General features: G+C 42.2%; 1 protein-coding gene across 1 annotated transcript in view; it reads left to right on the forward strand.

The window, feature by feature from the left end:
* Nucleotides 1-35: 35 nt before the first annotated feature.
* The window catches only part of LOC109922213 (ras-associated and pleckstrin homology domains-containing protein 1-like), a 33,743-nt gene continuing 19,091 nt past the window's right edge, over nucleotides 36-14,687 (forward strand). Inside the window, exons 1-3 of the mRNA XM_048598701.1 lie at nucleotides 36-155; nucleotides 2,673-2,775; nucleotides 9,845-10,398. Of these exons, the coding sequence (XP_048454658.1) occupies nucleotides 36-155; nucleotides 2,673-2,775; nucleotides 9,845-10,398 (777 nt within the window). The remainder of the gene's footprint in view (nucleotides 156-2,672; nucleotides 2,776-9,844; nucleotides 10,399-14,687) is intronic.

Raw genomic sequence — 14,687 nt, forward strand, 5'->3', positions numbered from 1 at the left:
TTAAATAAACCTAATGATTGTTTGTTTGGTTACAGATGGATCAGACCTCTGATGAAGATGTGGACCATGCTGCGGAGGAGGACAGTGATAAGGAGGACCAGGACTTGGATAAGATGTTTGGCGCCTGGCTTGGTGAGCTTGACAAACTCACTCAGGTAAGTTAGAGTAACCTGACTTGAGGTTACAAGGCTTCTCAATTGTGCAGGGAGTAGTCTGTTGACTGCCTTTATTGCTCAGGGATACATCTGTTTATAAACAGATCGTGTATACTGTTTATGTCAAGAGTTCTCTTTGCCTCTTGTTAGTAACTAGATGAGCTTGTGATTAGGGATTGAGGTATAGATAGGCGAGGTTCAGGTTTTTCCATCTTTTCTTATTAAACATATTGATCCATGAGCTTCCTTGTTGCCTCTTTTGACAATGGCAGTTCATAGATAAGACAGGTTTAATTTCAGTATCACAGTTGAGCATGAGAAATACCAACAGGTATACATGCTGCTCCTAGAGCAAAAATAAAGACTATCAGAAACTGGGGTCTAATGGGGAATGGTCTGCTCACCAAATTCACCTCACTTCACCTGATGAAGGAGCAGCACGATAACCTGATGTCGTGTGGCTTCTGACTTTGTCCACCCCAGTCTAAAACCGACACCTCCACATCACTATCACTGGATTTTGCTCATTGAATACACTTCAATTGGTCATCAGTTGCATTAACCATAATCCTACCTCCAAGAATACTAATGATGGGAAATGCCTTTTAAAGGGTTGTTGATCTTCATGTATTGAGCTAACAATCAAATACACTCCTCCAATCCGCAGGAGACCTGCTGTATTGTATAATCAAACTTTAATAATTCATGTTTGTACTTGTAGTTTGTGTGTGTGTGTGTGTGTGTGTATGCATTTATTTTCTGATGTTAATGATATAATGAATTCTGGAATTGAGGACCGACTTACTAAAGGCTGTACAGCCAATGATATCGGTCATGACGTTACTGGGATACGGGGGAAACAGACTAGTCATAGTTGGAGATAGCAAGAACTGCAGATGCTGGAGTCAGAGATAACAGTGTGGAGCTGGAGGGACACAGCAGGCCAGGCAGCATCAGAGGAGCAGGAAAGCTGACGTTTCGTGTCAGCACCCTTCTTCAGAAAATAGTGATATATTCATAGTTGCTGTGATTTTCCAGCTTTTAACAGCAGCCGTGACTACTAAGAATAGAAGAATTTAGTGTGAGAAACAGAGAAATTGAACATTCTGACCTTAATTAGCCAACTTCATTTCTTCCTGTCACTTATTTTGCTGACATTTTCACATTCTGTACTTAACCACTCTATCCTTCTCATTTTCCTCTGTTACCTTTGCCCATGAATTCCAAGAGAGAATGGTATAATTGTACTGGATTTAACCAACAGCACCAGTCCATCCAGATAAGTTGGTACTGATGAGCTAGCCATTTGCACACATCCTCGGATATCAGGCGAACCTTCTGAGATGTAAGGGTTATTTTTGAAGAAAAGTTGAATAGGTTAGCTCTATACATATTGGCGTTTAGAAGAATGAGAAGTGGTCTTATTGAAACATGTAATGTCTTAAAAGAACAAAACAAAAAAACCTGCATGTTCTGGAGAACTAAAACAAACAAAAACAAACTCCTGGAGAAACTCCGCAGTCTGGCAGTATCTGTGGAAAGAACTCTTTTGAAGAAGGGTCACAGGACTTGAAATATTAATTCTGTAATGTCTCCACAGATACTGCCAACCTGCTGAGTTTCTCCAGCAATTTCTGCCTTTAGTTGTTACATTAAGAACTGGATAGGATGGAATACCTGGAGGATGTTTCCTCTGTTAGAGGAGACAAAAACTAGGGTAAATAGTTAAGAATAAGTAGTCTGCCTCTTGAGAAAAAAGGTGGAAATTTACTTTTCTCTCAGAGGATTATTTGTATGTGGAACTGGTATCAGCACTGTAAGAACTTAAACATCCTCCATTAGAAATGAACCTAAAATCATAAATATTTTCTTTTGTTTTCCAATTTCTCTTGTTTTCCATTACCAGAGTTCTAGTTTCTGTCATTTAACTTCATACCTCTCTAATGAAATCTCTCTTACCTCTTTGCACTTGGGTCTTATTCTCCTTAACCAGCAAATTAACAGGTTTTAATTTGTTTAAAAAGTGTATGGTATTGGTCTTGCTATGGTTCCTTTTGATTCCATTATAGAGGATAGGTTCAACTAGATTGTTTGTTTATTGGAAGCAAGATACCAAGACTGACCCATTTTGTTTTGAATATAACTCAACAGTACAAGTTCTGTCTGAATTTAGTTGCACTGGGACTGGGCATCATCCAGCAACACACTTGAGTGTGAAACTCAGCAGTGGGTGTAGACAGGCTGTTCACACATAAATGTTGTTACATTTGAACCTGCTGCTGTCATCACTTCTTTGAACTGGGATCACTGATAATGATCAAGAATAAGAACACTGACCTTGTTGATATGAGCACTTCTAGACATATAAAATAATTAACTGATGTACTTTATGATTTTGACTGTGAATTATTATCCTTTTCCAGAAATAAATCCCTTTCCACAGCTGAATTAAAAGGAGTTTACAGTTACTATAATAATACAATGAAGTTGAGAACAGCTTTTATTTTATCTCATCAGAGTTTGGATACCGGGAAACCTGAAGAGGTGAAGAAATCCCCACTTCGGCAAGAAACCAATCTTGCAAACTTCTCCTATCGCTTCTCGATGTACAATTTGAATGGTGAGAGCTGTGATTGTTGTGCCTGGAAACAATTCCGATTGGAGACTGTCTTGCTTTTATTAGCTGCTGAGGTTTTTTTGTTGTCCCTATTTGTCTCTGATAATTCTGTCTCTTGGTACTTCTATTTATTCATTCAACATTCCTACACGAGTATGAGCGAGGTCTTTGACCTTGCTGGAGCTCAGACTGCATAGGCCTGTTATGCCAGAATGTATACTTCAGGCTAATGCATAGCAGGATACTTATTCATTGGTGATTTTTGGATATCGTATTTCTTTCATGTTGAAATTAAGCTGCCACCTCCACATCTAGATTGATTCCATACTCCTTGAGTGGTAAACATGAATCTCATGTGGTTTACTGTCTGGTTGTTGGGGCTTGGAGCAACAATAGTGCAGTAGGTACTTTGAGAGTATTTTGTATTAAGTAAACAGTTGTAACAGTAGCTATCCTGATGGCTTGCTTAGGTGGTCAAGGACAGGTGTAACTGAACTGTACAGACTGTATCTGCACCTGTGAAGAGTTAGCTGAACTGTCACAGTCGGCAGTTTGGCAAGAGTCTGTACTCTGGGCTAGAGAGGAGAAGTAGCCTGAGATTTGAGCTGTCCACTATTGAAAGTATCCATATGCATGTTGGATGAGGACAGGGGCAATTTTGGCTGTGTGTTCCAGTCTCAGAGCAGGTATGAAAAATGACACACAGGACAAGAATTGGCGAGTGATCGGTATCATGCAAACAAACAACAGAAACAAGCCCTTTCAGAACAAGAGGTGGGGGAGGAGAGAAAATGAGCATGGTTGGCAAAAATAATTATCCTGCTCAGCCTTCATAGCTGAAAAGGATTGCACTTTGCAGCACATTTAAAGGTCACTCTTTTCTCAGTTAAATGTTTCTTTCTGTTCAAAACCCATTGCATTTTCCAGCTGTAATTCATCTTAGTTACACTGAAGAGGTGATTCCTGCATGTCAAGAAATATTTTGTGGCTTAACCCATCTCTCATCTGTTCATCCTTCATGTAAGAATCAAGATGATCATTGTCAGCAGGCTATTTCCCTATTGCATATGCCACCTGCTAGCAGGGATTTTGAAAGCCATTTCATTGTGATTAGGGGTGATAGATGTAGTTGGTTTTCTCCTTTCTTCCTCCTGTTCCACAAACTTGAGTTTATCTCTGGAATTCCATGGATAAATTTCTCCTCCGTGCTCCCTTATTCATCCTTTTAAGATACTTCAGAAAATTTATCACTTTGACCAAGTTATAGGTCAACTACTCTGTTATCTCATTATGTAGCTCAGTCTTACATTTGAACTAGTACTAGGAGCAGGAGTAGGCAACTCCACCTCTAGAGCCTGCTCCAACATTTAATGCGATCGCTGCTGCTGCGTCAGGAGAAGTCACTTCACCTTACGAAGGAGCAGTGTTTCCAAAGCTTGTGATTTCAAATAAACCTGTTGACTTCTGACTTTGTTGACCCCAGTCCAACACTGGCAACTCCACACCAAGGATGGTGAGTGGCTTGGAGAGAAACTTGTAGGTTGTGATGTTCCCATGTTTCTTGCTGCCTTATCCTTCTAGGTGGAAGTGGTTGTGGGTTTGAAAGGAGCTGTCCAAGGATGAGGTCAACTCTAACTGTACTGCAGACAATCACAACACCTTCAAGTGTATTCGAAGACAAAAGCAGTTCTTGTGATAGAAGTACAGCAAAAACTATTTCAGTCCAAGACCTGGAGTTATGAAGCCAATCATTCATTACCCAAAGGGAATTTAACAGACCTGGAGGTCAAGGTTCTCCAAACTCCAGATTTCATGTATCTTCACAGTTTGTCCTGCATTTTGCAGCAAGAATCCATCTCCATTTTTTGGTGTTTTCATTGTATTCCATTCATTTTGAGATTGGTTGACTTTTTGAAACTTGCTGAAGAAACAACATTGATATCTTGCTTAGGGTTCTTATGTGATGACTAGAGCATGACTTATCTTTGGTCTCTGCTGAGCTTGATGGCAGTTGGAATATTACATGTGGTTGGATTGCCCCTGGTCTAGAGAGAGAGAAATTGTGTGGGATTCTTACTCCTGATAGCTACTTGGTGACCTCTGCTGGAAGGTGCTTGTATATGCATCTCATGCCAGATTAGAATGGGGCTCAGCTCTTGTATCTGCTTCGATTATAAAACATAGAACAGTACAGCATGTTACGGGCCCTTCGGCCCACGATGTTGTGCCAACCCATTATCCTACTCTAGATCAAACTACCCTGCATACCCTACATTTTACTATCATCCATGTGCCTATCCAAGAGTCGCTTAAATGTCCCTAATGTATCTGACTCCAGTACCACTGCCGGCAGCGCATTCCACACGCCCACCACTCTCTGTGTAAAGAGCCTACCTCTGACATCTCCCCTATACCTTTCTCCAATCACCTTAAAATTATGCCCTCACGTAATATTCATTTCCGTCCTGGGAAAAAAGTCTGACTATCCACTCTATCTATGCCTCTCATCATCTTGTACACCTTTGTCAAGTCACCCCTCATCCTTCTTCGCTCCAATGAAAAAAAGCCCTAGCTCCCTCAACCTTTCCACATAAGACCTGCCCTCCAGTCCAGGCAGCATCCTGGTAAATCTCCTCTGCACCCTCTCTAAAACTTCCACATCCTTCCTATAATGAGGTGACCAGAACTGAACACAATATTCCAAGTGTGGTCTAACCAGGGTTTTATAGAGCTGCAGCATAACCTCGCGGCTCTTATACTCAACTCCCCTGACAATAAAAACCAACACACCATACGCCTTCTTTACAACCCTATCAACTTGGTTGGCAACTTTGAGGGATCTGTGGACGTGGACCCCAAGATCCCCTCTGTTCCTCTACACTGCCAAGAATCCTGCCATTAACCTTGTATTCTGCATTCAAATTTGACCTTCCAAGATGAATGACTTCACACTTTTCCAGGTTGAATTCCATCTGCCACTTCTTTGCCCAGCTCTGCATCCTGTCAATTCCCGTTGCAACCTACAACAGCCCTCCATGCAGTCCACAACTCCACCAATCTTTGTGTCATCGGCAAACTTACTAACCCACCCTTCCGCTTCCTCATCGAAGTCATTTATAAAGATCACAAAGAGCAAAGGTCCCAGAACAGATCGCTGTGGAACACCACTGGTTACTGAGCTCCAGGCTGAATACTTTCCATCTACTACCACTCTGTCTTCTATTGAACAGCCAGTTTTGTACCCAAACAGCCAAATTTCCCTGAATCCTATGCCTCCTTACTTTCTGAATGAGCCTACCACGGGGAACTTTATCAAATGCCTTGCTAAAATCCATATACACCACATCCACTGCTCTATCTTCATCAATGTGTTTTGTCACATCCTCAAAGAATTCAATAAGGCTTGTGAGGCATGACCTGCCCCTCACAAAGCCATGCTGACTATTTCTAATCAAACTGTGCTTTTCCAAACAATCATAAATACTATCCCTCAGAATCCTCTCCAATAATTTGCCCACCACAGAAATAAGACTGACTGATCTGTAATTCCCAGGATTATCCCTATTCCCTTTCTTGAACAAGGGAATAAAATTTGCCACCCTCCAATCATCTGGTACTACTCCAGAGGACAGTGAGGATGCAAAGATCATTGCCAAAGGCGCAGCAATCTCTTCCCTCGTTTCCCATAGTAACCTAGGGTATAAACCGTCTGGCCCGTGGGAACTTATCTATCCTCATGTTTTTCAAAATGTCTAGTACATCTTCCTTCTTAACATCAACCTGTTTCACGCTGTCCTCACAAATGTCAAGGTCCTTCTCACTGGTGAATACTAAAGGAAAGTATTCATTAAAAACCTCCCCTACCACCTCCGACTCCACGCACAAGTTCCCTCCACTATCCTTGATCGGCCCTACCCACACTCTGGCCATCCTCTTGTTCCTCACATAAATATAGAACGCCTTGGGGTTTTCCTTAATCCTACCCACCAAGGCTTTTTCATACCCCCTTCTAGCTCTCCTAAGTCCATTCTTCAGTTCCTTCCTGGCTACCTTGTCACCCCCTAGAGCTCTGTCCGATCCTTGCCTCCTCAACCTTAAGTAAGCTTCCTTCTTCCTCTGACTAGATGTTCCACGCGTCTTGTCATCCAAGGTTCCTTCACCTTACAATCCCTTCCTTGCCTTAGTGGGACAAACCTATCCAGCACTTGTAGCAAGTGCTCCCTAAACAACCTCCACATTTCTGTCATGCATTTCCCGGAGAGCATCTGTTTCCAATTTATACTCTGCAGTTCCAGCCTAATAGCATTGTAATTCCCCCTCCCCCAATTAAATACTTTCCCATACCGTCTGCTCCTATCCCCCTCCATGGTCAGGGAGTTGTGATCACTATCACCGAAATGCTCTCCCACAGAGAGATCTGACACCTGGCCTGGTTTGTTGCCAAGCACCAATACCAATATGGCCTCCCCTCTAGTCGGTCTATCTACATATTGAGTCAGAAATCCTTCCTGGACACACCTGACAAAATCTGCTCCATCCAAACTATTTGCACTTAGGAGGTTCCAGTCGTTATGAGGGAAGTTGAAGTCACCCATGACAACAACCCTATTACTTCTGCACCTTTCCAAAATCTGCCTCCCAATCTGTTCCTCAGTGTCTCTGTTACTATTCGGCGGTTGATAGAAAGCTCCCAATAAAGTGACTGCTCCTTTCCTGTTTCTGACTTCCACCCATACTGACTCCATAGACAAACCCTCCTCCACGACCTCCCTTTCTGCAGCTGTGATACCATCCTTGATTAGCAATGCCACTCCCCCATCTCTTTTACCTCCTTCCCTATTTCTTTTGAAACATCTAAACCCTGGAACATCCAACAACCATTTCTACCCCTGTGTTATCCAAGTCTCTGTAATGGCCACAATATCACAGCTCCAAATACTGATCCATGTTCTAAGTTCATCACCCTTATTCTTGACACTAATTGCGTTAAAATCGACACGCTCTCAGACTGTCTGCATGCTGTATCTGCCTGTACACCAGCTACCCCATTCTCTGATCTGTAGCTCTGGTTCCCATCTCTCTTCCAAACTCGTTTAAACCCTGCTGAAGAGCTGTAGCTAGCCTCCCGCCCAGGATATTGGTGCCCCTCCAGTTCAGGTGCAACCTGTCCTTCCTGTCCAGGTCCCATCTTCACAAATGTCTGAAGCCCTCCCTCCTACACCAGCTCTGCAGCCATGTGTTCACACATGTTCCGCTGCACTCACTACCTACTCCTAGCCTCACTAGCCCGTGGCACTGGTAGTAACTCTGAGATTACTACTCTGCTTATCCTGCCTTTTTAGCTTCCAACCTAACTCCCTATATTCACTTTTCAGGTCCTCATCCCTTTTCCTAGTTATGTCATTGGTACCGATATGTACCACGACTTCTGGCTGCTTGCCCTCCCCCTTAAGAATCCTGTAGACTCGATCTGAGACATTCCTGACCCGGCACCCAGGAGGCAACATACTATCTGGGAGTCTCGCTCGTGACCACATAATCTCCTGGCTAAGATAGAATCATTAGAGATATTCAAATACAAGATCACATGTGAAGCATGTACATTTAAATGAGATTCCAGAATTTGACAAGCACCAGTAGACCCATGTTCCAGCCAAAGTCAGCCTCTTCAGGCATATAGGCAAGAAAATACTATCAATATATATTGATGTTAAAAAGTAAAACATCATGAGGTAATAGTAGTTCAGCATAAAATGAGCAAAATGGCTGGAAACACTAGGTGCTACTTTTAGTGGTAGTTATATCTCTGGTTGTAAATAGGCCAGTAGTTTTGCTGGAATTATTGAATGTAATCAGGTTTGGTTAGGTTGTGGCACTTAAACTGTGTGTTCATTCTCAGCATGTTTTACAGTGTAGTCAAGCAGAAGATGGGTTTGCTCAATTTTTTTCATCTCCTTAAAGATTCTTCAACTGAGATCCAGATCTCACTGGTATTAAATGAGAGGCTTGCTGGATTGTAGAAAATGCAAAAGGCTTTACTGATGCACTTAAGGTTGCACTGAGTCATCTTGCAAAATGAGTTAAGAGCTTTGCTCTGTATCTAATGCCATATTGTCCCTATCCTGGGAGTGTGATAGACAATGTAGAAGGAGCATGTCTGTTTCTATCTGTGATTTTTCTGCACTGAAAAGGCTCGATGTAGACCCCTTAATTTAGAAATGGAAAGTGTTGTCAGCATCAATATTCCTCACCTTGGATGGGAGAAGGGTAGAAGGTAAGACTAGGACCTCAAATACTTTCCCACCAAGTCATTTGTTCTTTTTTTCTAATTACCTCAGTAGCTTAATTCATCCCTTACAGTGCTTTGTCAGTTACAGAATGTCTTGTTGAACTGTCCAGTCAAAAATTCATAGCTCAATGTTTCAACCCATTGAGCTGAATCAAGGAAACAATTGTTGTTCCACAAATAGTCTTGGTAACAAGTCCCTATCTCTCAAACTCACTTGCCCCAATACAGCATTTTTACATTTATAAATAGACTATTTGCTGTGAGACTGCGTAGGTATATGTCTTCCAATATCTCTCTTCATCCTTCTTTATGTTGAAAATCGATGGGGTTTCCTTAAACTTCCAACTCAGTTATGGTATGGTTTTCCTCCTATTCTGTGTAAGGTTTGAAACTGTCAACATACACCTTGACTGAACCATTGTGCCCTCATTTTAAGTGCCATACTTAACACAGGATATTAAGGAACCGGAGTAGGACATTCAGTTCATTGATCCTGTTGTGCCATTCCCTCACATCGTGGTTGATTGTCTACTTCATTGCCTCAATTTACTGTTACAAACTCCTTTAAAAGTACTGCGGGGTTGGAGGAATATAGTTCTAAGCGCAGGATCTTTTGCTGGGTGTACAGCTTCAGATAGAATTTTAGACCCTATCCAAAGATTAAATGTCCGTTGCTTTAATCAGTATCGAGGTTCAGAACAATTTCTGATCGATATTAAGTATTAGCACTGACACTAATCTTTCTCTTTCTCTTTTTAATTTTGCACGTGCTGCATGTTTCAGAGGCTCTGAGCCAGGGAGATGGAGTGGATTTGGATGCTCTCATGGCAGATCTCTGCTCTATGGAACAGGAACTCAGTAACATCAGCAAAGAACCTTCCAGACATGACAGTGTTGTGAGAAAATCTCTCAAAGAAGAAGTACCTCCTAAGATATCCAACAAAGAAGCCAAACCTGCTCAGAAACAATCTGTCACTCGAGCATCCTCTAAGCACGGCAGCTTGAAGGGTTCTTCTTCAGTGAGAAGCCCAAAGTCGTTGCAAACCAATCTTTCACTGGATGATATTACTGCCCAACTGGAACAAGCTTCTCTTAGTATGGACGAGGCAGCACGGCAGACCAGTGCCATGACATATGATACAAAACCCTCTCTGCCCAATCAGCACAGGAGAACAGGATCAGCTGGAACGGTCAGCGATACAGACATCCGCTCAAACAGTACCTCATCTCGATCCAGTGTTACTTCTGCCACATCTAGCCAGGATTCTTTGGACATTGACAAGGTTGCCCGCCCTCAGGATCTTGATTTGAACCAACAAGGTCAACCCACAACAGAGGTATTGTTTTTGTGCAGTTTTGCTCATGCCTTTGTATTAAGTGCATGTCCTGAAATGTGTGCCAGCTGGAGGAACACATGGCATCATTAGCAATGAAAAGCAACAATACAAGTTTAGGAGTTCAGTAACATGCTTTCCTAATATGGTTGTGATAACTGTTTCAGCTGTTACCTTGCTTTTTCTTGCTCCTTCCTGTGTTCTCATCTCTATCAGGCTACTGCAAGAAAAGAATTTTCTTCATGTCACTGGATTGGGTTGAGGGATCATATTTTGGAATACCTGATGAGATTTGCAGTATGGGCTGAGCAGAATAAATCATTAGTTAAAGAAAATCAGAAACACTGATGGAAATGCACAAAAGTGCATTGGTTAATGCTTTAGCTTAGGCTGAAGGATCATAACTAAAATGTTAACACATCCTCTGAGAGAGGCGGACTGTCTCCCTGTATATGCCCACTATTTTCTAAGTTTTATTCCTTGAACTTGGATGTGGAATGTCATTTATGGAGCTTGAAGTTTGTGGCAACTTAATTTGTAATACCTGTGTAACTGTGCCATTGCGCCCAGAATTACAAAGCTGCAGCATAACTTCCTTGCTTGTCTAGTCTGTGCTTCTATTTATAAACGGAAGGACTCTCTACGCCTATTTAACAGCCTTTATAAATTGTCCTGCCACCTTCAAAAAGATTTCTGTACACTTTCACTGTTTCTGTTCCTGCAATCCCCTCAACAGAAGCTAAATAAGGCTGACAATGTCATGGATAGCATGTTTAGCAAGTTAGTCACACCTCCAGTAAGGGCTACACAGAGAGAAGAGTTGGGTGACCACCAGGAAAAAGAATAAATTCAGGCAGGCAGTGCATGAGTCCCCAGTGGCCGTTTCCCTCTCAAACAGGGATACTGTTTGTGGGGTGGTAGTGGTGGCCTCTCAGGGGAAAGCAGCAGCAGACAGATCAGGGGCACCACATCGAGTACTGTTGTACAGCAGTTCAGATTGTAGGCAAGCAGTAGTGATAGGAACTCTGTGGTCAGGGGCATAGATAGGCATTTCTGTGGCCGCAAATGAGACTTCAGGATGGTGTTTTGCCTCCCTGGTGACAGGGTCAAGGATGTTTCTGAGTTGGCACAGGATATGGGGATACTGGGCAGCACAGTGGCTCAGTGGTTAGCACTGTTGCCTCACAGCACCAGGGAGCTGGGTTCTATTCCAGCCTATGATGACTGTCTGTGTGGAGTTTGCACATTCTCTCCATGTCTGCATGAGTTTCCTCCAGGTGCTTTGGTTTCCTCCCACAGTCCAAAGATGTGCAGGTTAGGTGGATTGGCCATGATAAATTACCTTGTAGTGTGCAGGGATGTGTAGGCTAGGTGGAGTAGCCATGATAAACGTGGGGCTACGGGACACTTTGGAGTGCAGACTCAATAGGCCAAATGACCTCTATCTATCTTCTATGATTCCATGTTCTGAAAGGGCTAGGGGGACCAGTCAGAGGTTTTGGTCCGTAGTGTTACCAACAACAAAGGCAGAAAGAGAGATGAGATCCTGCAAAGAGAGTTCAGAGAGTTAGGTGGAAGTTGAAAAGCAGGACCTCTAGGGTTGTAATCTCAGGATTACTTCCCGTGCCAACTACCACTGAGCTAGGAAGTGGAAGATAGTACAGTTAAATATCTGGCTAAAAAGCTGCTGTAGAAGGGAGGGCTTCAGGCATGTGGAACAATAGAATGCCTTCTGGGGTTGGTAGAACCTGTTCAAGAAGGAATGGGTTGCACCTAAATTGGAGGGGCACCAATATCCTGGCAGGGAGGTTTGTTAGTCCGACTCCGGGAGAGTTTAAACTAGTGTGGTAGGGGGTTGGGAACCAGAGCAGAAGTTCAGCAAGTAGTATGACTGAGGAAGAGTCTGTGGTTAAGACCAGGAAGACTAAGAGAAATGACGTTGTAGCTATTACAGAGACTTGGTTGAGAGATGGACAAGACTGGCAGCTTAACGTTCTGGGATTTTGGTACTTCGGGCAAGATAGAGATGGGTGTACAAGAGGTGGGGGAGGTTGCCTCCCAACAGCCTGTGGGTGATAGAGAAACAGATATGTGGACAGATTATGGCAAAATGGGAAAACAACAGGGTTCCGTACATTGACTAGGACTTGCTTAGTACCAGGGGCTTGGGTAGTGGAGAATTTGTTAGGTGTATCCAGGAAGGTGTTTTAAAATAATATCTAAATAGGGAAAGGGCCATATTAGACCTGGTTTGGGGAATGAGCCGGGCCAGGTGATGGAATTTTCAGTGGGGGAGCATTTTGGGATCAATAACAATAGTTCTGTAAGTTTTAAGTTACTTATGGATAAGGACAAGATTAGTACAAATTAGGGGAAGACTAACTACCACAATATTTGCAAGAACTAGGGTACGTAGACTGGGGGCAGTTGTTTGAGGATAAATCCCCATCTGGTATGTGGGAATCTTATGAAAACCAGTTGATTCGAATTCAGGACCAGCACGTTCTTGTGAAAATGAGGGATCAGGATGACAAGATTTGGGAACCTTGGATGACAAGAGAAATTGGAAATTAGTCAAAAAGAGAAAGGAGGCACACATGAGATTTAGGAAACTGAAGACAGAAAAGCCCTCAAAGTATACAAAGATAGCAGAAAAGAACTCAAACAAGGAAATATGAGGGCTAGAAGGGACCATGAAATGTATTTGGCAAACCCAATTGTGGAAAATCCAAAGGCATTTTATATATATGTAATGAGCAAGAGGGTAGCTAGGAGAAGGGTAGGTTCACTCAAGGACAAAGGAAGGAATTTATGCATGGAGCCAGAGAAAATGGGTGAAGTCCTTAACAAATACTTTGCACTGGTATTCACAAAGGAGAAGGACATGGTGGGTGGTGTGTCTCAGGAGGGGTATGTTGATAGTTTGGGGTGTGTCAATATAAAAAGGAAAAAGATGTTGGGTTTTTTAAAAAACATTAATGTAAACCAGTCCCCAGGACCTGATGGGATCTATGCAGATGGTAAACCAGGTGGGTTTACGTAGTTGCTCTGACTTACTAACTTTGAAAAGGAATAAGGGTTTGTGCTATGTCAGTGGTTAATATTGTTCACATTTGAAAATGAACACATTGAACTGATCTCCATTTACAGATCTTTCACCTCTGTCCAAAGATAATGTTACTGTTCAATTCTTCACAAAGTTAAGATTGAGAATTACGTTCTTTCTATCAACTTCTTCACCTGTCTGCTGCTCCATTTGTCTGAAAGTAGTTATCTTTGTTTAATAATAATTTTAACAAGATAATTACCCTTTTTTGTTTGGAAGTTCATGTTGTTTTCTGTCACCAATACAATTATAAAAGATTGTTTTAAGATCTGTGACAATTGAAGTTTCTAACTCCTTGATATTAGATATCACTTCAACCTGTGTCCATTTTAAATTTAGTTGTGATGTGGATATAACAGCTCTAATTTAATGCCTAACCCAATTCTGAAGAGACATTTACTGAATCTCTATACTGATATCACCTGAACATCTGCGCTAAGGAGCATTTGAGGAACTTTGGAATTTTCACTCTGGAGAAATGAAGTATTGGGGTGGAGCACTCACATTCTTGGGCACTAGAATAATTGAACCCAGGCAATGCAGACAAGTGCTGCAGACTTCAGAACCACAAATGTTTGAACGATAAGTTCAAGCTCACAAGATGTAAGGTTTTCTCAGGATGGTGAACATATTTTCTACATGTAGACAGTCCCGACAGGCAATGAGAGCATGTAGTTTAGAGCAGATTTATAATAACATTGGTGAAATATTATGAGGTATGCAATTAAAATATCTGTTTTTGTGATCGCCAGTTTCCAGTCCCATACCACCATGCAAATTTGTGACTCTGTTCATCCCCCACACCTACTCACTCACTCCCCAACAGCATGGGCTTTCTCCCACATTGAGAACATAGACAGGACAACTCTATAAAATAACAAAGGAGTGAGGATAGTGAGGTAGATCTGCCATTTCACAGTGAGCAGAGGTGAGATGCCCTGATGTTAACTGTACTCTTCTGATATAATGCTGACCAATTAGTAACAGTGAAATGTTTAAAACTAAGTAAGTAGGAAGCTACAAGCAACTAAGAAGGAAAGCTAGTAAGGAAATTGAGGTATATATAGCATTGGAGATAGTAGGAACTGCAGATGCTGGAGAATCCGAGACAACAAGGTGCAGGGCTGGATGAACACAGCAGGCCAAGCAGCATCATAGGAGCAGAGAGGCTGACGTTTCGGGCCTA

The sequence above is a fragment of the Rhincodon typus genome, chromosome 7, assembly GCF_021869965.1.
Source record: "Rhincodon typus isolate 14 chromosome 7, sRhiTyp1.1, whole genome shotgun sequence".
In the NCBI taxonomy this organism is placed as follows: Eukaryota; Metazoa; Chordata; class Chondrichthyes; order Orectolobiformes; family Rhincodontidae; genus Rhincodon; species Rhincodon typus.